The 25,867-nt window shown below is 45.5% G+C and overlaps 1 protein-coding gene across 2 annotated transcripts in view; it reads left to right on the forward strand.

The window, feature by feature from the left end:
- The window catches only part of DOP1B (DOP1 leucine zipper like protein B), a 124,047-nt gene that overhangs the window by 94,974 nt on the left and 3,206 nt on the right, over positions 1–25,867 (forward strand). Inside the window, exons 24-35 of one of the 2 annotated variants that reach the window (XR_004052763.1) lie at positions 3,895–3,950; positions 6,446–6,550; positions 6,648–6,714; positions 13,244–13,388; positions 13,967–14,046; positions 14,864–14,973; positions 15,098–15,244; positions 17,147–17,208; positions 18,037–18,165; positions 23,620–23,686; positions 24,296–24,351; positions 24,585–24,670. Coding sequence is in view for 1 of the 2 variants with exons in the window: in XM_030915409.1 (XP_030771269.1) it covers positions 3,895–3,950; positions 6,446–6,550; positions 6,648–6,714; positions 13,244–13,388; positions 13,967–14,046; positions 14,864–14,973; positions 15,098–15,244; positions 17,147–17,208; positions 18,037–18,165; positions 23,550–23,686; positions 24,296–24,351; positions 24,585–24,746 (1,256 nt within the window). In the remaining variant the exon portion in view is untranslated. Of the gene's footprint in view, positions 1–3,894; positions 3,951–6,445; positions 6,551–6,647; positions 6,715–13,243; positions 13,389–13,966; positions 14,047–14,863; positions 14,974–15,097; positions 15,245–17,146; positions 17,209–18,036; positions 18,166–23,549; positions 23,687–24,295; positions 24,352–24,584; positions 24,747–25,867 lie in introns of those variants that run through there. The other variant, XM_030915409.1, reaches the window with a different exon arrangement.

The following is a 25,867-nucleotide window of genomic DNA, read 5'->3' on the forward strand; positions in this document are numbered from 1 at the left end:
GGAATAAAATCTTTAGAAAGGGGAAAGGGCACCTGCCTCCAGGAACTTGCAGCTGTAAAGATGTCAAAGATGAACAAAACCAGGCTCTAGTGAAAGGTGTGATTCAGTAACCACTGCGGTAAGGGAAAGTGTTAGGTTCAGTGTAGATCTGTGTGGAGATGACTGGGAAAGGATGAGGGAGGAGGGAGGGGAAGGAGCAGGGGTTTAAAGAGAGTTGGAGAAGTAGAAAATTACAAAAGGGCAGGCAGGGAGGCTGCTCAGTCCATAGATGTGATTAGGCCATCTGGGTTTGCTAACTGGGGCTTATCCAAATGAGGTTCCTACCCCCCCACAGAGGCTGGGAGATCAAGACTCTGTCTTTCTCATTGATTCTATTTCAAAGGGATGGCTCCCAGGTCCTTGAGAAACACATTCCTAGGCTGTGGGAGACACATACACATCTCAAAGGGACAGAGAAAGTATTTGTCATTGTAAACTTAAAATGCTCTGAGAAAGGGAGGTCAGGGCCCTCTCTGCAGGTGTTGGCAGGAACAAACAGTAAATTCTTTGGCAACCTTGAGCTTTCTTGGGCAGGTGTTTGAAGAGGACTGGTGTCCCCATCCTAGGGATCCATGCTGGTGTTGTTTGCTCAAGTCCCTTGGTGTGGGAGTGGACAGAACTATTTGTCAAGCAGAGGGCTCAAAGGAGCCTAGCTAGAGTCAGCTCAAGGAGAGAGTCTTTGTCAAGGGCAAATTAAAATTTGCGTTGTTTTTTTTTTGTTTGTTTGTTTGTTTGTTTGTTTGTTTTGAGACAGAGTCTCACTCTGTCACCCAGGCTGGAGTGCAGTGGTGTGATCTCAACTCACTGCAACCTCCACCTCCTGGGCTCAAGTGATTCTTGTGCCTCAGCCTCCCGAGCAGCTGGGAGTGCAGGTGCATGCCACCACTCCTGGCTAATTTTTGGTTTTGTTTGGTTTTGTTTTGTTTTTTTGAGATGAAGTCTCACTTTGTCACCCAGGCTGCAGTGCAGTGGCACAATCACAGCTCACCATAGCCTCGACCTCCCCAGGCTCAAGTGATCTTCCCAAGTAGCTGAGACCACACGTGCACACCACCACGCCTGACTAATTTTTATATTTTTTGTAGTGAGTGACGGGGTTTGCCATGTTGCCCAGACTGGTCTGGAACTCCTAGGCTCAAGCAATCCTCCCGCCTCGGCCTCCCAAAGTGCTGGGATTACAGGCGAGAGCCACCATGCCTGGCTGCATAATTTTTTATAAAGGTAGAAAATAAATGTCAGAGAACATAAGTCATGATAGACACTCTGAGAAAGAGATTTCATCTGGCTGCTGTGAAACAGAAACCTTCAGGGTGATGTCATTGAACCAAGAAGTTCCTTGTAATTTTTCTGCTCAATTTCATTACAGCAGCCTGGAGGGCCCATGTCGGCTAGAGAGCTTCTTCAGTTATACACAGTGGATTTAAAACAGGGCAAGCTGTGTGGTTTAATATTTGCATTCCCTTAGAGTCCTCTGTTTTTGTTTTTACCAAAGCAGACTTCATCATTGAAAGCAGCAGAGCTGTTTTGCTCTTAATTTAATAAAAACAGGCCGGGCGCGGTGGCTCAAGCCTGTAATCCCAGCACTTTGGGAGGCTGAGACGGGCGGATCACGAGGTCAGGAGATCGAGACCATCCTGGCTAACATGGTGAAACCCCGTCTCTACTAAAAATACAAAAACTAGCCGGGCGAGGTGGCGGGCGCCTGTAGTCCCAGCTACTTGGGAGGCTGAGGCAGGAGAATGGCGTAAACCCAGGAGGCGGAGCTTGCAGTGAGCTGAGATCCGGCCACTGCACTCCAGCCTGGGTGACAGAGCGAGACTCCACCTCAAAAACAAAAACAAAAACAAAAAAAATTTTTAAAAAAATGTAATAAAAACCAGGGATTTCAAACAAAAAAAAGAATAAAAAATAAAAAATAAAAAAACTGAAAAAAAAGAAAAGAAAAAACAAACAAAAAAAAACAAAGAATAATAAAAAAAAGAAACAATAAAAAACCAGGGATTTATTTCAATCTTGAAATAATTACCTTCTGTCAAACAATTTAAACTCATACAGTTAGCAAAAATTTAAGAATAATCTAAATGAAAATTAAGGGGGCTGGGCATGGTGGCTCATGCCTGTAATCCTAGCACATTAGTCCAGGAGCTCAAGACCAGCCTGGGCAACGTAGGGAGACACTGTCTCTACAATAAATTAAAAAATTAGCTGGGGGTGGTAGTGCACACTTGCAGCCCCAGCTACGTGGGAGGCTGAGGCAGGTGGATCAGTTGAGCACACGAGTATGAGGTTGTAGTGAGCTATGATGGAGCCATTGCACTCCAGCCTGGGTGACAGAGTGAGACCCTGTCTACAAAAAAGAAAATTTGTGCAATGGAAAAGGGATTATTAAAAAATACAGCTTTACTTGAACAGATACTTGTGTGCCGATGTTCATAGCAGCATTATTCACAGCAGCCAAAAGGCAGAAGCAATCCATGTGTGTATCAGTGGGTGCGCAGATAACAAAGTGAGATCTGTGCATGTAGTGGGTTAGTACTCAGCTTTAACAGGAATGAAATTCTGACATGTGCTACAACATGGATGTCAGATCCTTAACATGGATGAACCTTTTTTTTTTTTTTTTTGAGACGGAGTCTCGCTCTGTTGCCCAGGCTGGAGTGCAGTGGCGCAATCTTGGCTCACTGCCTGCAAGCTCTGCCTCCTGGGTTCATGCCATTCTCCTGCCTCAGCCTCCCGAGTAGCTGGGAGTACAGATGCCTGCCACTGCACCCGGCTAATTTGTTGTACTTTTAGTAGAGACGGGGTTTCACTGTGTTGGCCAGGATGGTCTCGATCTCCTGACCTCGTGATCCACCCACCTTGGCCTCCCAAAGTGCTGGGATTATAGGCATGAGCCCCTGCGCCCGGCGACATGGATGAACCTTGAAGACATTAAGTTGAATGAAGTAAGCCAGTCACAAGAGGACTAACACAGTTGGTTTTTGGGTGGTGTTCCTTCACATTACTTGAATTTCTACAAATACCTGCAATTTCTAGTCTTTCCTGGGCTATAAAGGAACTGGATTTTATCTAGCTGATTGGTTTTTGGCGGTTCAAGTAACAAAACTACATTTTGTGGTTAGTTAATTAATAGCTGCAAATAGCTTTTTACAAGCAAGGAGTGGGGGAAACGTGTGTTTTGGAACTTGTTTCCAAGTAGTTCCAGCCACAGCGTTTTTGGGGAAACTCTCTGGGCTGGGTTTGAAGTAATCTTCTAAACTAAGAATTAGAATTTTTTGGCTGGGCACGGTGGCTCTACTTGGGAGGCTGAGGCATGAGGATCGCTTGAACCCGGGAGGCAGAGGTTGCAGTGAGCTGAGATTGCACTAGTGTACTCCAACCTGGACAACAGAGCAAGACTCTTGTGTCAAAGAGAGAGACAGAAAGAGAGAGAGAAAGGGAGGGAGGGAGAGAAGAGAAGAGAGAAAGAAGCAAAAGAAGAATTAGAATTTTGTCTTGTCTCTTGGTAATCATATGCATTCATTGGAGTCAACACTGGCCCTAGCTCTGTTTGGGGAAGTTCAGTTACAATACTGATTTTCCCTAAATGCTTCCTGATGCCTGGAATGGAAAAGGGATACACAGGGTGGGAGATCACTGTAGAAGTCTAAGGGGGCGCGAATGATTTGGGGGCTCCTAGGACACATTTTAATTGTTCATGATGGGCACTATCACGTCTGTTGTTCTATCTGAAAGATTCTTTAGTCGAAAACCTTTGCTTTGTTAGGCTATAGATCTGTTTCAGCTTTGTATCTGAATTCTTTTTAGCCTTATTTCCTACCAACTTGGAGTAATTGATTTTACTTTCATTTTCAGAAATCGCCCCTAGTGGACATTCCTGTGTTGCAATTTTGCTATGCTTTTCTCCAAAGGTAATACAGTCTCCCATCCTCCAAAAACTTCCTTAAATACAGATACTATGGCAGTGAGCATGCATAATATCTCTGGTTTTATTTCTAGACTACTAGAGAGCCATAGTTCAGAAAATATCTTAAAGTTGTCATAATTTCTTCCCGAGATATTGATCTATACTTTTCCTTCTCCAAAAAGTTAACATCTTAAAATCTGTGCACTGTATCTCGAACACTTTAAATGAGCAAAACTTTATGTGAGGCCTATTAAACTTTAAAAGGCTCAGATTTGCATTAAATTGATACAGAAAAAGAAAAAAAACACAGATAGGGAAGTGTTCAAGACCTCTTTTAGAAAAAGGAGAAATGGGCAGGGCACGGTGGCTCACGCCTGCAATCCCAACACTTTGGGAGGCCGAGGCAGGCCAATCACTTGAGGCCAGGAGTTTGAGACCAGCCTAGCCAACATGGTGAAACCCCGTTTCTACTAAAAATACAAAAATTAGTTGGGCATGGTGGCACGCACCTGTAATCCCAGCTACTCAGGAGGCTGAGGCAAGAGAATTGCATGAACCCAGGAGGTGGAGGTTGCAGTGAGCCGAGACCGCACCACTGCTCTCCAGCCTGGGTGACACAGCAAAGCTCTGTCTAAAAAAAAAAAGGAGAAATGATTCTTTCTGGTGACGTTCTCAGTGTGCCTTCCCGTGTTTGATGCAGAGAAGTTTCTGCTTTGATTTGCTAAGTTAATATAGATATTAGGTATCTTAGCTAACAGCATTAAAGAGGATTCCCCAGGTTTTTCCCCATGGATGAAAAATAAGCTTTACTGGACCTCATTCAGATCTTACAATGGCCGCATCCCAGGCGCAGCTCTGTGTTGCTGTAAATGAGGGTGAGGGGGCTGGGTGTGGTGGCTCATGCCTATAATCACGGCACTTTGGGAGACTGAAGTGGGTGGGTCACTTGAGGCCAGGAGTTTGAGAGCAGCCTGGCCAGTGTGGTAAAACCCCATATCTACTAAAACCACAAAAAAAAATTAGCCGGGGCTTGGTGGTGTCGTGCCTGTAGTCCCAGCTACTCAGGAAGCTGAGGCAGGTGAATGACTTGAACCCAGGAGGCAGAGGTTGATGTGAGCTGAGATCACGCCACTGTACTGCAGTCTGGGGGACAGAATGAGACTCTATCTCAAAAAAAAAAGGGGGCGGGGGGTTGAGGGAGGTATAGACCACTTCTCAGGGAAACCTCAGTATCCCTACATAGCCATCAGGAGTCTCACCATAAATAACTCCGACAACCAGGCACAGGCTCCTTGATTCACACAGTTAACATTCCGTGGTTATTCCCACTCACCACATTCTGAAGTTGCAGGACGGTAAATCGAGGCCTCCTGGTAGATGACCAGGGTGGGGTTAAATTCAGACCACTTCCCCCGTGAGCATCATTGTCGTTCTTTCCTCCAGGAATTAAAGATGAGCTGATCACTTCCCTCCGATGACAGCTAATATATGTTATGTTGCTGGCGAATGTTGACTGTAGGGGCCTAAGGGATAGCCGAGCTTTCCCAGCAGCTGCAGGTTAGATTTGGTCATCCTCCTTTTGCCGAGGAGGAACCACCTAGGTCACACAGTAGGTAGTAAGTTGGAGAACCAGGACTTGGACCTGGGACACTCTGACTGCAGTCTGAGCTTTCATTTCCTGAGCTGTGCTGTCTCGCTTTGGAGCAGTCATCTCAGAATCCTCATTCTGAGAGCTACAGAGTGGGGTAGGCCAGTTTCCTGGTGAGTGTCCCGGGACCTAATGCTTTGCAGCCTTCTGACAGGTGATGCTCTGTTACCAGCCACTTTAGGGAAGCAGAATATCAGCTCTAGAAAGGCCTGAGAGATCAACCAGGCACAGTGGCTCACGCCTGTAATCCCAGCACTTTGGGAGGCTGAGGCAAGTGGATTTACCTGAGTCCAGGAGTTCAAGACCAGCCTGGCCAACGTGATGAAACCCCATCTCTACTAAAACTACAAAAAATTAGCCTTGTGTGGTGGCACACAAGTGCCTGTAATCCCAGCTCGGGAGGCTGAAGAATGAGAATCACTTGAACTTGGTGGGGCAGAGGTTACAGTGAGCCGAGATTATGCCACTGCACTCCAGCCTGGGCGACAGAGCAAGACTCTGTCTTAAAAAAAAAGGAAAGGCCTGAGAGATCAAAGTTGATCATCTAGTTTAAGGCTTTTATTTTATAGACAAGGAAACCAGGCAGCAGTAGGATTTCAGGTTCCCAAATTCTACTGCTGTAGTATCTCACCTGCCAGCAGTAGGATTTCAGGTTCCCAAACTCCAAGTGCTTGCCAGAATACCAAAGTTTAGCTTGTATATATTGTAATTTTTTAAAAAGAAAAAGGTCGGTGGGGTGTGCTGTTTACCCTTTGCTTTCCAACCATCAGGATCTTAAATGTGCTTGTAAATAAATGTTGTATTTTGCCTTGTTCATGGTTAAGTGTTTTTCCTATCTTTAAAAAAAACAGGCTTCCAGTACCAGCCTTGCAAGAGAACTTTTCTTCACTGTTGGGAGTATTGAAGGAGTCTGTACAGTTGAATCTAGCCCCACCTGGGTATTTTCTGCTTCTCAGGTATCATGTCACCACATTGTCATTGTGTAATATTTTCTTTTGGCACATATTTTATTTCTGCAGCATTTTTAATCTGAAGCTGACTGTCTCCCAACAGCATGCTGAATGACTTTGTAACAAGAACTCCCAACCTGGAAAACAAGAAGGATCTAAAAGACCTGCAGGTTTGTATATGAAAGAGGTTCAGCCAAATGATATTACCCCAGCAGTGCTGTCCTCCTTTGGGGGATATCAGATAGCAGATAGGCAAGAGACGTTGGACAGAATCTGAGGTTAGCTTTGCACTTGTTCTCAAGTCTTACTTCCCCGCTCGCTGTCTCTGGAGAGTTCAGTCAGACCTGGGGCCCAGGTTTTCTCATGAAGATTCTTGTGTAATGCTTGAGCAATTGATTGTGGAACTGACAGCTGCACCCCTCACCCTCCACGCTGTATGCAGATGTATGTGGACCTCACTGTGAAACATAAGTGGAATAAGAAATCTATCTCCTGCCAGACACGGTGGCACACACTTGTAATCCCAGCACTTTGGGAGGCTGAGGCAGGCAGATTGCTTAAGCTCAGGAGTTCGAGACCAATCTGGGTAACATAGTGAGACCTCATCTCTACAAAAATACAAAAATTAGCCTAATGTGGTAGCTACACCTACATTCCCAGCTACTCAGGAGGCTGAGGATCCCTTGAGCCTGGGAGGTTGAGGCTGCAGTGAGCTGTGATCGTGCCACTGGACTTCAGCCTGGCAACAGAGAGAGACCCTGTCTCAAAAAAATTTAAAAAAAAAGGAAGCTATCTCCATACATGGATATTTCTTTCTTTTTTTCTTTTTTTGGGGGGGTGGGGGGTTGGATGGAATCTCACTCCGTCACCCAGGCTAGAGTGCAGTGGCACGGTCTCAGCTTACCAAAACTTCCACCTCCTGGGTTCAAGCGATTCTCCTGCCTCAGTCTCCCAAGTAGCCGAGATTACAGACACACGCCACTACGCCCGGCTAATTTTTTGCATTTTTAATAGAGACAGGGTTTCTCCATGTTGGCTGGTCTGGTCTCAGACTCCTGACCTCAGGTGATCCTCCTGCCTCACCCTCCCAAAGTTCTGGGATTATAGGCATGAGCTACCACGCCCAGCCTCCATACATGGATTTCTTTCCTTAAACGCCTTATCTCCTCTCCATTATAACAGTAATATATGCTCATAAAAGTTTGTTTAATACTGAAAAATAAAACTCATCCATAGGAGAAGGAGAACTCAGAGTGGAGTGCCAACTAATAAATATGGAAGTTATGATGAAGTTGGGATAATCGCTGTTTTGCAAACCATTATAGACGTTGATTCAGTTGGCTTTTCTATCATATTTACAGCCTTGGCGATACTACTGCTAATCTTTATGATCCCTGGCATTTGTGAAAGGTATATCCAGAAACAGCCTCAGGTCCGCAGTTCTGAACCACAAGAGTACTGTATAAAGCACAGTAGGCCGGGCACGGCGGCTCACACCTGCAATCCCAGCACTTTGGGAGGCCGAGGCGGGCGGATCACCTGAGGTCAGGGGTTCGAGAGCAGCCTGGCCAACATGGTGAAACCCCACCTCTACTAAAAATACAAAAATTAGCCACACGTGGTGGCACACGCCTATAATCCCAGCTACTCGGGAGGCTGAGGCAGGAGAATCACTTGAACCTGGGAGGCAGAGGTTGCAGTGAACCAAGATCTCACCACTGTATTCCAGCCTGGGTGACAAGCATGAAACTTGGTCTCAAAAAAAAAAAAACACCGTAAAGCATAATTAGAAAATTCCAGTGCCTCCTCCTTTGGCCTTGACTTGTAGCCAGAGAAGAAAATGTCATTACAGTGCCGATGCTGCCCGTCCAGGTGCCGGGACAGCACTTGCTCACCTAAGCCCTCCCTGCATTTGTGGCCTGTTGCCTGTAGCAGGCCCCTCTCTCTTCAGCCTGCCTGGAGATGGCTCTGGCCACAGACATTCCCTCCGTTGTTGCAGCTGGCACGCCTCTTCTCTGCTTATTTTGGTTGAGGGGACCAGGTGGCATCTGCTTCTTTCTGTCTCATGACACCTAGCATCCCCAACACTAATTCGTTCCTACTATTTTGAGCCACACCCTATACTTCTTCCCCACTGAGGATATAGAAAAAAAACAAAGTGTGATTTTCCTACCACAGTCTCATAACATAGAATACTTCAGTGACCTCGTAACCAAACTGTGTGGGAATTTCTCCCCACCAGCAACCAAGCTAGTAGTTCTGCAGTGGACACTAGATAGGCGTCGTCCAATTCCATTCAATTCTGGCATTCTCCACCTAGAGATATCTTCAGATTCCGCAGGTTGAGGGCGCAGTCCCACAACACTGCCCCACCCCTTCAGATGCCAAACACAAGCCCCAAGTGTTTTCATCTGTGCTTCTGACAGACCAGCTCTAAATTGGAGTTCCCCCATTCACTCCTTGGGTTCTGTTAATTAGCTGGAGTGGCTCATGGAACTCAGGGAACACATTGAACAGTTTTTTTATTATTTATTTATTTATTTATTTTGAGACGGACTCTTGGTCTTGTTGCCGAGGCTGGAGTGCAATGGCACGATCTCAGCTAACTGCAACCTCCGCCTCCCAGGTTCAAGCGATTCTCCTGCCTCAGCCTCCTGAGTAGCTGGGATTACAGGCGCCTGTCACCATGCCCAGCTAATTTTTGTATTTTTAGTAGAGACAGAGTTTTGCCATGTTGGCCAGGCTGGTCTTGAACTCCTGACCTTATGACTTGGCCACCTCAGCCTCCCAAAGTGCTGGGATTACAGGCATGAGTCACCGCACCAGGCTGACCAGTTTATTATAAAGGAGACTAGAAAGGATACAGATGAATCAATGATTAGGCAAGGGACGTGGGAAGGGGCACGGAGCTTCCATGCCCTCCTTGGGCACCACCCTCTAGGAACCTCCACATGTTTAGCCATCCAGAAGCTCATTCGAACCCAGTTACTTTGGAGTTTGTGGAAGCTTCATTACATAGGCATGATGGATTAAATCATTGGTCATTGCTGATCAATTTAACCTTTAACCCCTCTCCCCTTCCTGGAGGTTGGGGAGCTGAAGTTATCTGGGGATCCACAGCCACAGCCATCTCAGTAGCATACAAAAAGACACATATTACTTTGGAGAATCCAAGGAATTTAGGAGTTATAGCTGGGAAATGGGGAGAAAGGCCAAAAACATTTCCACAATATCACACCCATCCATTCAGTGCTTTCATCAGTCCTTACAGGAACTCCTCTAAGCCCCTAAACCCTTTTCCTGACTTTCCTTCTGCCCTTCACACCCAGCCCTGCCTAAGTTAGCCAATTAGCCAGTTCCCTCAAGTGCACCCACCCAGCAGGCAAGTGTGCCCTGCTTCACGCCTCAACACAACTGCTGAGACTGGGAATCTCGTGGCACAGTTGAGATCAGGATTATAACATTCTCAGATGTCAAGAATTATAGCCACTCTTAGCTGGTGACACTTGATGACACTGACTGAGAAGCCAGCTTCAAGTTTGTCTCTCTAGCTACTAACCAGATTCTTTACTGATCATACTCCTGAGAGTAGATGACTCCTCACTTTACCCCACTGAGTCAGTTTAACTTATTGACCTTTATTTCTTGTTATATTATTGAAAGATGCATTTCTAGGAAGAACCCGTGGTCCTAGATAAACCAGAAAGCCAATCCACTGAATACAATTTATGGCTTTTTCATCACGTGCTGCGATGACTTGCAATCTCTGTATATTTTACCTACATTGGCCAGTATAGTAGCCATTAGCCACAGATGGCTGTTGAGCACTTGAAGTGTGTCTAGTCTACAGTCTGGGCAACATAGGGAGACCTCATCTCTACAAGAAATTTAAAAATTATCCAGATGTGGTGCCATGCGCCTGTAGTCCCAGCTACCCAGGAGCCTGAGGATGGCTTGAGCCCAGGAGGTCGAGGCTGCAGTCAGTCTTTTTTATTTTTATATTTTGAGATGGAGTCTTGCTCTGTTATTGGGGGAACCCACCCCCGGTATTTCAACATAGGTTCTTCTGTTTTCCATAAGTGTTGGCCAGCTGATAAATAGAGACAGTATAAAGAGAGGAATTTTACAGCTGGGCCACCGGGGGTGACATCACATATCGGTAGGACTGTGATGCCCACCCGAGCCTCAAAACCAGCCAGTTTTTATTAAGGGTTTCTTTTTTTTTTTTTTTTTTTTTGAGACGGAGTCTCGCTCTGTCACCCAGGCTGGAGTGCAGTGGCCGGATCTCAGCTCACTGCAAGCTCCGCCTCCCAGGCTCACGTCATTCTCCTGCCTCAGCCTCCCGAGTAGCTGGGACTACAGGCGCCTGCCACCTCGCCTGGCTAGTTTTTTGTAGTTTTTAGGAGAGACGGGGTTTCACCGTGTTAGCCAGGATGGTCTCGATCTCCTGACCTCATGATCCACCTGTCTCGGCCTCCCAAAGTGCTGGGATTACAGGCTTGAGCCACCGCGCCTGGCCTATTAAGGGTTTCAAAAAGGGAGGGGGTGTAAGAACAGGGAGTAGGTACAAAGATTACATGCTCCAAAGGGCAAAAAGCAGAACTACTAATAAGGGTCTAACAGAGATCACATGCTTCTAAGGTAACAGGACAAAGGGCAAAAGCAGAACTACTGATAAGGATCCAACAAAGGTCACAAGACAAAGGGCAAAAGCAGAACTAGTGATAAGGGTCTATGTTCAGCGCTGCATGTATTATCTTGATAAACATCTTAACAGAAAACAGGGTTCCAAAGCAGAGAACCGGTCTGACCACAAATTTACCAGGGTGGAGTTTTTCCCCACCCTAATAAGCCTGAGGCTACTGCAGGAGACCAGGGCGTATCTCAGTCCTTATCTCAACCGCATAAGGCAGACACTCCCAGAGCGGCCGTTTATAGACCTCCCCCCAGGAACACATTCCTTTCCCAGGGTATTAATATTAATATTCCTTGCTAGGAAAAGAATTTAGCAATATCTCTCCTACTTGTACATCCATTTATAGGCTCTCTGCAAGAAGAAAAATATAGCTGTTTTTGCGTGACTCTGCAGGCAGTCAGACCTTATGGTTGTCTTCCCTTGTTGCCTAAAAATCACTGCTATTCTGTTCTTTTTCAAGGTGCACTGATTTCATATTGTTCAAACACATGTTTTACAATCAATTTGTACAGTTAACACAGTTATCACAGTGGTCCTGAGGAGACGTCCATCCTCAGCTTACAAAGATAACAGGATTAAGACAGGCATAAGAAATTATACAAGTATTATTTGGGAACTGATAAATGTCCATATTAAAATGAAATCTTCACGATTTATGTCCCTCTGCCACGGCTCCAGCCAGTCCCTCTGTTCGGGGTCCCTGACTTCGCGCAACACTCTGTCACCAGGCTGGAGTGTGGTGGTGCTATCTTGGCCACCAGGTTCAAGCATTTCTCCTGCCTCAGCCTCCCAAGTAGCTGGGAGTACAGGCACACCCCACCACGCCTAGCTAATTTTTGTATTTTTAGTAAAGACAGGGTTTCACCATGTTGGCCATGATGGTCTCGATCTCTTGACCTTGTGATCCACCTGCCTCAACCTCCCAAACTGCTGGAATTACAGGCATGAGCCACCATGCCCAGCTGCAGTAAGTCTTGATTGCACCACTGCACTCCAGCCTGGTTGACAGAGAAAGACCCTGTCCTGCCCACCACCTCCCCCCCCCCAAAAAAAAAATGTGGTAGTCTGAATTGAATGTACTGACAGCAAAATACTCATTGGATTTCAGACTTAGGGCACACACAAAAGAGAATGCAAAATCTCATTAATAGTTTTTGTTTTTCCTTTTTGAGACAAAGTTTTGCTCCTGTTGCCCAGGCTGGAATGCAATGGCACGATCTAGGCTCACTGCAACCTCCACCTCCCGGGTTCAAGCAATTCTCCTGCCTCGGCCTCCAAAGTAGTTGGGATTACAGGCGTGCACCACCACACCCACCTAATTTTGTATTTTTGCTAGAGACAGGGTTTCACCATGTTGGTCAGGCTGGTCTCAAACGCCTGACCTCAGGTGATCCGCCCGCCTCAGCCTCCCAAAGTGCTGGGATTATAGGCGTGAGCCACCATGCCCAGGCTATTAATAATTTTTATATTGAGTGCATGTTGATAATATTTTGTATATATTGGGTTAAATAAAATATATTATTAATTTTTTTTTTTGAAACGGATTCTCACTCTGTCATCCAGGCTGGAGTGCAATGGCATGATCTCGGCTCACTGCAGCCTCCACGTCCCGGGATCAAGCGATTCTCTTATCTAAGCCTCCCGAGTAGGTGGGACTGCAGGCATGTGGCATTGTGCCCAGCTAATTTTTGTATTTTTTTTTGGTAGACTCAGGGTTTCACCATGTTGGCCAGGATGGTCTCGAACTCCTGACCTCAAGTGATCCCCCTGCCTCAGCCTCAGCCTCCCAAAGTGCTGGGATTACAGGCATGAGCCACCACACCCAGCCTATATTATTAATTTAACTGTTTATTTTTACCTTTAATGTGGCTCCTAGAAAGCTTAATGTTACATATATGCTCACAGTTGCCTGCATTTTATTTCTATTGGACAGTGCTGTTTTAGGCAGTTAACATTCTTTTCCTTAATTAACTTCCTTTCCCCGTCCTCCTGATTCTTCTCAGGAAATCACTCAGAAAATCCTAGAAGCTGTGGGGAACATTGCCGGCTCTTCCTTGGAGCAAACCAGCTGGCTAAGCAGAAATCTGGAAGTGAAGGCCCAACCTCAGGCCTCTCTAGAAGAATCTGATGCTGAGGAGGACCTGTATGGTAGGTGGAGACGGGTCAGCAGATGGTGCTTCTGGTCAGCGGGTGGTTCTGGCTTTTCCTTAAGAGAGATCTTGAGTGTTCTCACCACAAAAAGAAAGTATTTAAGGTAGGCTCGATGCCGTGGCTCACTCCTGTAATCCCAGCCCTTTGGGAGACCAAAGCGGGAGGATCGCTTGAGGCCAGGAGTTCGAGACCAGCCTGGCCAACATGGCAAAACCCCGTCTCTACTAAAAATACAAAAATTAGCCAGGCATGGTGGCACATGCCTGTAGTCCCAGTTATTCGGGAAGATGAGGCAGGAGAATTGCTTAAACCTGGGAGGTGGAGGCTGCAGTGAGCTGAAATCACACCACTGCACTCCAACCTGGGCGACAGGGTGAGACTCTTCTCAAAAAAAATAAATAAATAAATAAATAAATAAAAGTTGAATGTTAACAGACGGGAGTACCTGAGTCATATGGACACAATTGGTATGAAAGGTGGGAGCTGATGGCTCACATTCATGCAGTGCTTTTGGGGACAGTAAATGGTGACCCATCCATCATACTTAACACACAAATGCCTCTTTCTGTTCACAGATGCTGCTGCAGCTTCAGCAATGGTGTCTTCATCCGCCCCTTCCGTGTACAGCGTGCAAGCCCTCTCTCTCCTGGCAGAGGTAAATACACACCTGACTTGTCATCCTTTATGGAAATGAGTGCTGTCACAAGTTGTTGCAAAGACATTTGTTCATTCTCAGGTGCCAGTGAGCGTGGGCTGCACCCTCCCAGGTGAGCTCGTCCATCAGGCAGCATTGGCCTCAAGCTGCACCGTGGAGAGTCTTGCTCTGTTGCCAGGCTGGAGGGCAGTGGCGCAATCTCGGCTCACTGCACCCTCCGCCTCCCGGGTTCAAGTGATTCCCCTGCCTCAGCCTCCTGAGTAGCTGGGACGACAGGTGTGCACCACCACACCCAGCTAATTTTTTGTATTTTAGTAGAGATGGGGTTTCACTGTGTTGGCCAGGATGGTCTCAATCTCCTGACCTTGTGATCCACCCACCTTGGACTCCCAAAGTGCTGGGATTACAGGGGTGAGCCACCGCACCCACCCATGACTGCACTTCTTATTGTCGCTTGCTTCCAAGGGTTTCTGATTTCTTTTCCTTTTTTTTCTTTCTGTTTTCTTTTTTTGAGATGGAGTCTCGCTCTGGAGCCTGCACTCAGGCTAGAGTGCAGTGGCGTGATCTCGGCTCACTGCAACCTCTGCCTCCTGGGTTCAAGCAGTTCTCCTGCCTCAGCCTCCTGAGTAGCTGGGATCACAGGACCTGGCTAATTTTTGTATTTTTAGTAGAGATGAGGTTTCACCATGTTGGCCAGACTGGTCTCAAACTCCCAACCTCAAGTGATCTGCCCACCTCAGCCTCCCAAAGTGCTGGGATTACAGGTGTAAGCCACTGCGCCCAGCCAGTTTGTTTTCTTAGGGTCTTGTTCTTTTAGGTACTGGCTTCCCTCCTGGACATGGTTTATCGAAGTGACGAGAAGGAGAAAGCTGTGCCGTTAATCTCCCGTCTGCTTTACTATGTTTTTCCATACTTACGCAACCACAGGTAACGTCATCGTCGCCATTTCTTCCCACCCATACGCAGAAAAATATGTCTTGAGAAATGAATCAAGTGGTTTTCCTTGCACAGTCCTTGACCTTGACCCTCCTCTCTTCCCACTCCCACTCAGTGCCTACAATGCTCCCAGCTTCCGGGCTGGCGCTCAGCTGCTGAGCTCCCTGAGTGGCTATGCCTACACAAAACGAGCCTGGCGGAAGGAGGTCCTGGAGCTGTTTCTCGACCCTGCTTTCTTTCAGATGGATACTTCTTGTGTTCAGTAAGAGATGCTGTCCTGATAACAATGTGCTCTGGATCATCAGGTGGAAACAGTGTTTTGGTTTACATAATTCTCATTCCTGAAATAGAAGCAGAGCCATAGCGTCAACCCAGATAACAGGACGTCCCTGTCACAGGCTCGCATGTTGACCATGTGTTCATGGGAAAGGGATTAAGTCTTTTAAAGTACAAAGAGGAATTTCACTTAATTCAGAGAGCATGTTATTTCTTGGCTGGGCACGGTGGCTCACACCTACAATCCCAGCATTTTGGGAGGCTAAGGTGGGTGGATCACCTGAGCCCAGGAGTTCCAGAACAGCCTGGCCAACATGGCAAAACCCTGTCTCTACTAAAAAATTCAAAAATTAGCCAGGCGTGGCAGCGCACGCCTGTAGTCCCAGCTACTCGGGAGGCTGAGGTATGAGAATTGCTTGAACCTGGGAGGTGAAGTTTGCAGTGAGTCAAGATCCCACCACTGCACTCCAGCCTGGGCAACAAGAGTAAAACTCCATCTCAAATAAATAAACAGCATAACCTGGGGTTCCAGTGATATTTGTTCTGTCTAATACTGCTTTGTCTTGTAATCGGCCAGTGTTAAGATGGTAGAGCCCACTGGGTGACCCTGGGGGTATCTTTACCCCACTTCTCGGCTGATACTCCACAAGTTCTTACTGAGATCTTGCAGCAGCCAGGCAGATGAGACTCAGATGCAAGATGTGCTCCTGGGCCTTTTCCTGAGATCAAGAAAATCACTCAGGGCTGGGCATGGTGGCTCATACCTGTAATCCAACATTTGGGGAGGCGTAGGCAGGAGGATTGCTTGAGCCCAGGACTTGGAGACCAGCCTGGGCAACAAAGTGAAACCCCATCTCTACAAAAAAAAAAAAAAAAATGAAAAAAATTAGCCAGGCATGCTGCTACATGGAAGCTACATGGAAGCCTGAGGCAGGAGGATCACTTGAGCCCAGGAGATTGAGGCTGCAGTAGGCTGTGATTGTGCCACTGCACTCCATCCTGGGTGACAGCGCAAGACCCTGGGCCCTGTCTGAAAATAACCAGAAAGAAAGAAAGCTACTCCTTTATTAATGACAGGAAGACTCAGCGATAGAGGGTAGAGATTGGGAACCTTTTTGTATGGCATGAAAGCATGGCCACCCCCAGAGGGCTGCTGGTGGCCCTGTGACCTCCCTCCATGTGATCTTGTTGCTCTGCTGGGGTAGCCCATTTGGAAAGAAGAGCTAAGGGTGGTATTTGTCTTCACTGCCCCACTCTTTTCATCAACACAACTGTGTGAATATCATCCTGTATGAACATATTTAAGAATAACCCTTGAAAAAGCCAGAGTGCCTTGTCAATTTGTTTCTTTGTGGTAAACTGGAAAAAGTCATTATTCATTCCCTATGTTAGGGTTATAAATGAAAAGCTTTAGCGTAGCTTTCTTTTATATGTAAACTATTTATTTCTATCACTAACTTCTTTTCAGAAAGCAGTTTGTTTGTTTGTTTGTTTTTGAGATGGAGTTTCGCTCTTGTTGCCCAGGCTAGAGTGCAATGGCACAATCTCGGCTTACCGCAACCTCCGCCTCCCAGGCTCAAGCGATTCTCCTGCCTCAGCCTCCCGAATAGCTGGGATTACAGGCATGCGCCACCATGCCCTGCTACTTTTGTATTTTTAGTAGAGATGGGGTTTCTCCATGTTGCTCAGGCTGGTCTCGAACTCCCAGCCTCAGGAGATCCACCCACCTCGGCCTCCCAAAGTGCTGGGATTATAGGCATGAACCACTGCACCTGGCACAGAAAGCAGTTTTTAATATATCTTAAGAGGGTATGTTATTTTCTTCATGTTTTGAATCAAACTATCATCCACTGCAAATTTAATTGATTTTGCTTTCTTTAATATCCAGTTGGAAGTCCATTATTGACCATCTTTTGACTCATGAGAAAACAATGTTTAAGGATTTAATGAGTAAGTTCTGTGTTACTTTTGCATAACTCACACTTGATAGGATCAATGCCAATAGAACCAGTGTTTATCATGTCTTTCCGAACCCTACTCACCTTTTATGGTGCTGTCTAAGCCACAAAGACTGTAATGTGATGTTCATAATATGGCAGAACTAAATAAATGAGTCTTTTCCAGTTGCAATTTATTGACAAGAACGCCGTGACAACCTTTTTCATAGTTTTGTAGTGGAGCAATACTGCTGAAAGCATCTAGCTCCACATCTTGACATTTGTGCTGAAAGTAATTTCCATAATTTACTAGGAGGACTTTTCTACACCTCAGATCCCTTCTCATGCACTATCATTAAGTATCATTAAAGAAATAAGTATTGGCTGGGCACAGTGGCTCACGCCTGTAATCCCAGCACTTGGAGTGGCTGAGGTGGGCAGATCATTTGAGCCCAGGGGTTCAAGATCAGCCTGGACAACATAGTGAAAGCCCATCTCTACAAAAAGCCGGGCACGGTGGCACACACCTGTAGTCCCATCTACTTGGGAGACTGAGGCAGGAGGATCACTTCAACCCAGGAGGTCAAGGCTGCAATGAGCTGATCCCACCACTGCACTCCAGCCTGGGCAACAGAATGAGATCCTGTCTCAAATAAGAAATAAAAAGAGAAATAAGTATTTTTAAAAATATACATGGGAACAATAATCTCATGTCCTTACTTAATAAAGATCATTATTTTTCACCAGGGAATACAGAATTACACTAGTATAAATTTCCTGTCACTTACCTCCAATTGTGGTTTTCTCACTAAGTAAAACATATTTGCTGTATTTATTCTAGACATGCAGAGCAGTTCTTTGAAACTATTCTCAAGTTTTGAACAGAAAGCCATGCTGTTAAAGCGCCAAGCTTTTGCTGTCTTCAGTGGAGAACTTGATCAATACCACCTGTACCTTCCACTGATACAAGGTAAGACAGCTGTCTTAGTCTGTTTCATGCTGCTATAACAGAATACCTGAGACTGGGGAATTTGTAAAAACAAATTCATTGCCTCACAGTTCTGGAGGCTGAAAAGTCCTATATTCAGGGCTGGCATCTGGCAAGGGCCTTCTTGCTGCAACATCCCATGGCAGAAGGTGGAAAGGCAAAAGAGCAAGATGGGGCTGAACCTGCCCTTTTATTACAGTACCAATCCCATCCATGATGTGGCCTAATCACCTCTTAAAGGCCGCACTTCCCAGTAATACTACATTTACAATAAAATTTCAGCAGGCATTTTGGACAGGACAAACATTCAAACCACAGCAACAGCTGACCTGCCCTCACCCCGCCACATACAGATAGACCCATGAGGGGCTGAGATGATTAAGTACTAGGGGGTCTACTGCGTGCTTTGGCATGATTACCACGTGTTAAAACAAGTATTCTGCAGAGTTATAGAACTTCAGAAGTATATTGGTAAATCTGAAACTTTATTTTAAAATCAATGATAGGCCAGGTACAGTGGTTCATGCCTGTAATCCCAGCACTTTGGGAGGCTCAGGTGGGTGGATGACTTGAAGTCAGGAGTTCGAGACCAGCCTGACCAACATGGTGAAACCCTATCTCTACTAAAAATACAAAATTAGCCAGGCGTGGTGGCACACACCTGTAATTGCAGCTACCTGGGAGGCTGAGGCAGGAGAATCACTTGAACCCAGGAGACCAAGGTTGCAGTGAGCCAAGATTGTGCCACTGCACTCCAGCCTGGGCAGCAAGAGCAAAACTCTGTCTCTAAATACTTAATAAAATCAATTACAGTGTTATTAATTTTTAATTTTAAGTTTTTAAAAGTCTGATTACAGTTTAGGAATAATACTTCCTCAGCAGTATCTCTTGCTAGAGTCCTCCTGCAGTCAAGATACTTGGTGTTTATAGTATTCCCTTAATCAGCACCTTCAGTTGAGGCCAGGGAAGGGGCAAGATTTTGGAGAAGGATCTAATTTTTCCTTAACAATTTTTTTTCTTCATCCCCACTATATTCTTTGACTGCATCAAAACTAATTTATTGCTGGCTGGGCACAGTGGCTCACACCTGTAATCCCAGCACTTTCAGAGGCCAAGGCGGGTGGATCACTTGAGGTCAGGAATTTGACATCAGCCTGCCCAATGTGGTGAAACCCCGTCTCTACTAAAAATACAAAAATTAGCCTGGTGTGGTGACTCACGCCTGTAATCCCAGCTACTGGGGAGGCTGAAGCAGGAGAATCACTTGAACCCGGTAGGCAGAGGTTGCGCTGAGCCGAGATCATGCCACTGCACTCCAGCCTGGGCGAGAGAGAGAGAATCCATCACACAAAAATAATAATAATAATAAATTGTTATTATTATTGCCGACATCATCGTATCGTACGTGATTGTCAGGGTTGTTTTGTTTTTTTCCTTCTCATAAAATGTTCAGGTGGCAAAGTTGACATTCTGTTTTGTTTTTGTTTTCGTTTTGAGCCAGGGTCTCCCTGTGTCACCCAGGCTGGAGTGCAGTGGCGCAATCTCGCCTCATTGCAACCTCTGCCTCCCAGGTTCAAGTGATTCGCCTGCCTCAGCCTCCCAGGTTCAAGTGATTCTCTTGCCTCAGCCTCCCAGGTAGTTGAGATCACTGACACCCACCACCATGCCCGGCTAATTTTTGTGTTTTTTTTTTAGTAGAGACGGGGTTTTCCCATGTTGGCCAGGCTGGTCTCAAACTCCTGATCTCAGGTGATCCGCCCGCCTTGGCCTCCCAAAGTGCTGGGATTACCCGCATGAGCCACCGCGCCCAGCCCTGTTCCTTCTTTCTACCCCATCTCACACTCCTCTCAAATTTGGGAGGAGGCCCAGATAGCTAAGGAGATAGCATTAGGTGTATAGAAGCTAGAACCAAAAACATAAAAAGGTAGACAACAGTCATGCTCAAACAGGGCTGTGGAGAATTTGACCATGGTAGAGTTTAAACACCCAGCAATTCTGAGAAATTATTTCTCTGAGAGGGAGCAAGCAAGGGCAATATAATAGAATATACATATATATCGCACCATATATATATAACATGCATATATAACATGTTTTACATAATATAATATGTTATATAATTATATGACATTATAACATGTAATTATTGTATTTGTATTATATTGACATGATTGTAATAACTAATAACTAATTCCATAAATAGTAATATTAAATATTATACTATATAACATATACTTACTTATATTGTGTATTCATATATATAATGTCAGCAGAATGCTGACTTAAAACAGAGGTAGGTTTTGAGCTCTTGGGAAAGAGAAATTTTTTTTTTTTTTGGGATGGGGGAACAGAGTCTGACTCCATTGCCCAGGCTGGAGTGCAGTGGCACAATCTTGTCTCACTGCAACTTCCGCTTCCTAGGTTCTAGTGATTCTCCTGCCTCAGCCTCCCAGTAGCTGGGATGACAGGCATCCGCCGCCATGCCCAGCTTATTTTTGTATTTTTAGTAGAGACAGTGTTTCACCATGATGGCCAGGCTGGTCTCGAACTCCTGACCTCAAGTGATCCACCTGCCTCGACCTCCCAAAGTGCTGGGATTACAGGCGTGAGCCACCGTGCCTGGCTGGGAAAGAAGAATTTCTAAATAAATTCTTCTCAATATGAAGCTCAATACAGCACTTGAGCTTCATTTTGGATAGCTCAAGTGCTGTATTTCTAAAAATACTACATGTTTTAAAAAATATTTTTAAAATTTAAAAAAAATTTTAAATTTTAAAAAAAATAAGCCTTTTGCCCCATTTTCATTTTTGATGAACTGACAGTTTACAGAGCACTTTCCTACATGTTGTTGTCCCCAGGACGTCAATTGGTAGGCCCAGCCCCACTGAGTCCCAGGTTGATGGCACTCAGAGTGTCCTCTGGCAGAGCTGGAGGACACTGAACTTGCCTGGAGATGCCCTGTGGAGGGATGATGCCCACATCTGCCTCAGAGGTAGATGGATCCAGAAGCTCCCAAGATGTGTCCCATAGTAAATAGTCTGGGCCCAATTAAAAGAGGCAGGAGGCTGGGCACAGTGGCCTGTAATCCCAGCACCTTGCTGTAATCCCAGCACCTTGGGAGGCCTCGGCCCACCTTGAGGTCAGGAGTTCAAGACCAGCCTGGCCAACATGGTGAAGCCCCACCTCTACTAAAAATACAAGAAATTAGCCAAGCATGGTGGCAGGTGTCTGTAATCCCAGCTACTCAGGAGGCTGAGGCAGGAGAATTGCTTGTACCCTGGAGGTGGAGGGTGCAATGAACCGAGATCACGCCACTGCACTCCAGCCTGGGTGACAGAGTGAGGGAGACTCCATCTCAAAAAAAAAAAAAAAGAGAGAGAGAGAAGCAGGAGTGGAGAATTTCTAACGCTTCTCTCCTGGAATACCGTTTGGGGTCCTTTTCCCCGGACACTGTCGCACCATCAAGTAGCAGAGGAGGAGATGGTGCATGGGTGGGAGCTGAGCAGCTCTGTACATCTCGGCTCCGAGTGACAGCAGTCTCATGTCTTCGGCGGCTGGGAAGGTGTAGGTGAAAGGGTACGAAGGTGCAATTATATAGGATCAGTAAGTCTAGAGAAGGCATGTACAACATGAGGACTGTCATTAATAACACTGCATGTGTACTGGGAATTTGCCAAGAGAATAGATTTTAGGTGCTCTTACCACAAAAAAGAAAGGTCAAAGGCAGGCACGGTGGCTCGTGCCTGTAATCCCAGCACTTTGGGAAGCCAAGGAGGGCAGATCATCTGAGGTCAGGAGTTCGAGACCAGCGTGGCCAACATGGTGAAACCCCATCTCTACTGAAAATACCAAAAATTAGCTGGGTGTGGTGGCAGGCGCCTATAATCCCAGCTACTCGGGAGGCTGAAGCATGAGAATCGTTTGAACCCAGGAGGCAGAGGCTGCAGTGAGCTGAGATCGCACCACTGTACTCCAGCATGAGTGACAAAGCAAGATTCCATCTCAAAAAAAAAACAAAAAAAAAAGAAAAAAGAAGGAAAAAAAAAAAAAAAAACTGACCGAGCATAGCAGCTCACGCCTGTAATCCCAGCACTTTGGGAGTCTGAGGCAGGTGGATCATCTGAAGTCAGGAGTTCAAGACCAGCCTGGCCAACATGGTGAAACCCTGTCTCTACTAAAAATACAAAAAATTAGCCGGGCGTAGTGACAGACACCTGTAATCCCAACTACTGTGGATGCTGAGGCAGGATAATTGCTTAAACCCGGGAGGCGGAGGTTGCAGTGAGCGGAGACTGCTCCGCTGCCCTGTAGTCTGGGCAACACAGTGAGACTCCATCTCAAAAAAAAAAAGTTTATTACTAATATACTAATGTTCTAATGTACTACAACTGATCGTAGCTAGCATGCCTACCATTTAGCTGTTTGCTGTAGCAATTTGTTACATTCCTAGGAAACCTTAAGCTATGAAAGAAAAAAAAAAGTCTCATTCTATAAACAACCATTTCAGGGGAGAAGCAGGGAAGTGTTAGGGGCTAGAGTGTTATTTGAAACACTTTTCCCTCCATAGGAATTAAAGTTTTTGTCATGGCCATCAAGGTTAAACCTTACTGAATAAATCTATTATATTTACTTGCTCCACTGTCCACCTACCACCCCCAAAATACGGTGTTGTCTGCCAGCCAGTCCATATGATTGTGTAAATCCATCCCTCACCATGGGCTGCTTGGTTTCTGCGTCTCCTCATTCATATTCTTAAAAGAACATTCAAGTGGCCGTTGGTCATCCAGTGGATTTCTGGTGACAGATGTTCATGTCTTTCTACTCAGCTATGGCAGGGGGACAGCCCACGGGAATCATTTCCTTTGAGGTTTGGCAAGAGCCATGAACTGCTGTATTTCACAAAGAAGAGGGCTGCGGTAGACTAGTTGCACAAAAGCATCACCAACATTCTTTTGTTTTTTGAAATGGAGTCTCGCTCTGTCACCCCGGCTGGAGTGCAGTGGTGTGATCTCGGCTCACTGCAACCTCGACCTCCCAGGTTAAAGCGATTCTCCTGCCTCACCCTCCCAAGTAGCTGGTACTACAGGTACCCACCACCATGCCCGACTAATTTTTGTATTTTTAGTAGAGACGGGGTTTCACCATATTGGCCAGGCTGGTCTCGATCTCCTTACCTTGTTATCTGCCTGCTTCGGCCTCCCAAAGTGCTGGGATTACAGGCGCGAGCCACTGAGCCTGGCCTGTAACACTCATTCCTTACACTGAGTTGTTACCAGAATGTCAGAACAGTCACAATTTTATTTTTCTTTGATAAGAACCCTCAAACTGCGTATTTGTGTGACATCTTTAAAATCTTCTTTCCTTAGAACGCCTGACAGACAATCTCAGAGTTGGACAGACATCCATAGTTGCTGCTCAGATGTTTCTTTTTTTCAGAGTTTTGCTGCTAAGAATATCTCCTCAACATTTGACTTCATTGTGGCCAATAATGGTCTCTGAATTGGTGAGTACAAGTATTGTAAGTTTGAAAGCAAGGTTGGAGCTTTTTAAAATGCTTTCTCAGTAACATATAACATACTATTTCATATATATCCCATTTTATCTAAAAATTATTTTTAATCGGGTTGGTAGCACATGGTTAGCTCTTGGTTAAATAGAGAATATTTTACCCTATGATCATATTTGATCTCTCACCCTGTCAGTAATTCCAACTAACTTGTACCATTGGATAATATTTACTAGTTTTTTTATATACTATAAATTTGGGCCGGGCGTGGTAGCTTATGCCTATAATCCCAGCACTTTGGGAGGCCAAAGTGGATGGATCACTTGAGCTCAGGAGTTCGAGACGAACCTGGGCAACATGATGAAACTCCTTGTCTACAAAAAAATACAAAAATTAGTTAGACATGGTGGGAAGTGACATCTGCAGAAGGTTGAGGCTGCAGTGAGCCATGATTGTACCATTGTGCTCCAGACTGGGTGACAGAGTAAGACCCCATCTTATTCATTCATTCATAAATTAATCGATTTTTAAAAACAAATAAGTAAAAAAAAAATTGGGGTAGGTTTAGTCTCTCTCAGATAGTAACTTGAATGCTTTTTTTTTCAGATTCAGACATTCACACAGCTTGAAGAAGATCTGAAAGACGAAGATGAGTCATTGAGGTAAGCAGTATAAGATCTGTGCAGAGGCGGAAAAGATGGTCACGATTAAAGGCCATCACTTTAGATGTAGGGTTATCTAATGTTAAATGCTGTTTTCTTGAAGCACTTGTGAAAGGACCAGCTATTCCAAACATTTCTTTAAAGGAAAATTATTCTGAGGGACATGTCATAGGTGAATGGACTATAACAGCTCGGAAGGAATTTATAACAAGCGTTTCTTTGCAAATTTACAGAAGCAGCAACAAAGTAAACAGAACGAAAGGTTCAGTCTCGGATGCAAATGGACCCTCAGTGGGGGAGATACCCCAGAGTGAACTCATCTTGTATTTATCAGCTTGCAAATTCTTGGACACAGCGCTTTCTTTTCCACCTGACAAGATGCCATTATTTCAAATGTAAGTCAGACAGGATCATGTGTCCTTTTCTGAAGCAGGAGATTTTGTTTTTTTCCTTTTAAGCACTTTCACTTGCTTTTCATAGACAGTTTATGGGAAACCACCATCTGGGTTTCTAGTGACAGCTGAGCCAGCTCGGAATACCGAGTTTCAGATTACTTGCAACATCTGTGGCTCTGCGAATGTGGCTCACAGGAGCGTTTGAGTGTGTTTCTATGGGGGGTGTGTGTGTGTGGTTTTTGCTACCGAATGCTTATAAAACAGGGCTTACCCACTGGTGGTCCTCACCGCCTTTGTGTAGACCTTTTTGTCTGTTCAGTTAGATAAGAATGCGTTTATTTGGAGCCTGCCATCTCCGAATCACTTTGCCCCTTAGGCTTATGTTTCCTGCAGGCTTAGCACAGCTGCTCATTTGTTTAATTTCATGATCAGCCCCAGAGGCTATTTCTCTCTCTCCTACCCCCACAAAGAGAGTAAGCATATAGAAATGTTTGTGGTTAAAGAGTGGGTTCTCTTAAATGCACACTGCTAAGTGAAAGAAGCCAGTCTGAAAAGGCTACACACTGTATGATTCCAACCATGTGACATTCTGGAAAAGGCAAAACTATGGAGGCAGTAAAAAGAATCAGTGGTCACCAGGGGTTGGGGATAGGGAGGCAGGGATGGATGGGTGAAGCACAGAGGATTTTTAGGGCAGTGAAATTATTGCATACGGAGCTATAATGGTAGATCCATGTCATTGTCCATTTCTCCAAACCCATACAATGTACACCACCAAGAGTGAACCCTGATGTAAACTCTGGACTTGGGGGGATAATGGTGAGACAGTAGAGGTTCTCCAGTTTTAACAAATGTACCGCTGTGGTGCAGGATGTCAATAATATGGCAGGCTTGTATGTGTGTAGGGATGGGATATACGGGAACTGTACTTTCTGCTCCATTTTGCTGTGAACCTAAAGCTGTTCCACAAAAGAAAGTCTTTTAGTTTTTAAAAAGCAGGTTCGGGCCGGATGTGGTGTCTCACACCTGTAATACTAGCACTTTAGGAGGCTGAGTCGGGTGGATCACCTGAGGTTGGGAGTTTGAGACCAGCCTGACGAATATGGCGAAACCCTGTCTCT

The sequence above is a fragment of the Rhinopithecus roxellana genome, chromosome 13, assembly GCF_007565055.1.
Source record: "Rhinopithecus roxellana isolate Shanxi Qingling chromosome 13, ASM756505v1, whole genome shotgun sequence".
Classification (NCBI taxonomy): Eukaryota; Metazoa; Chordata; class Mammalia; order Primates; family Cercopithecidae; genus Rhinopithecus; species Rhinopithecus roxellana.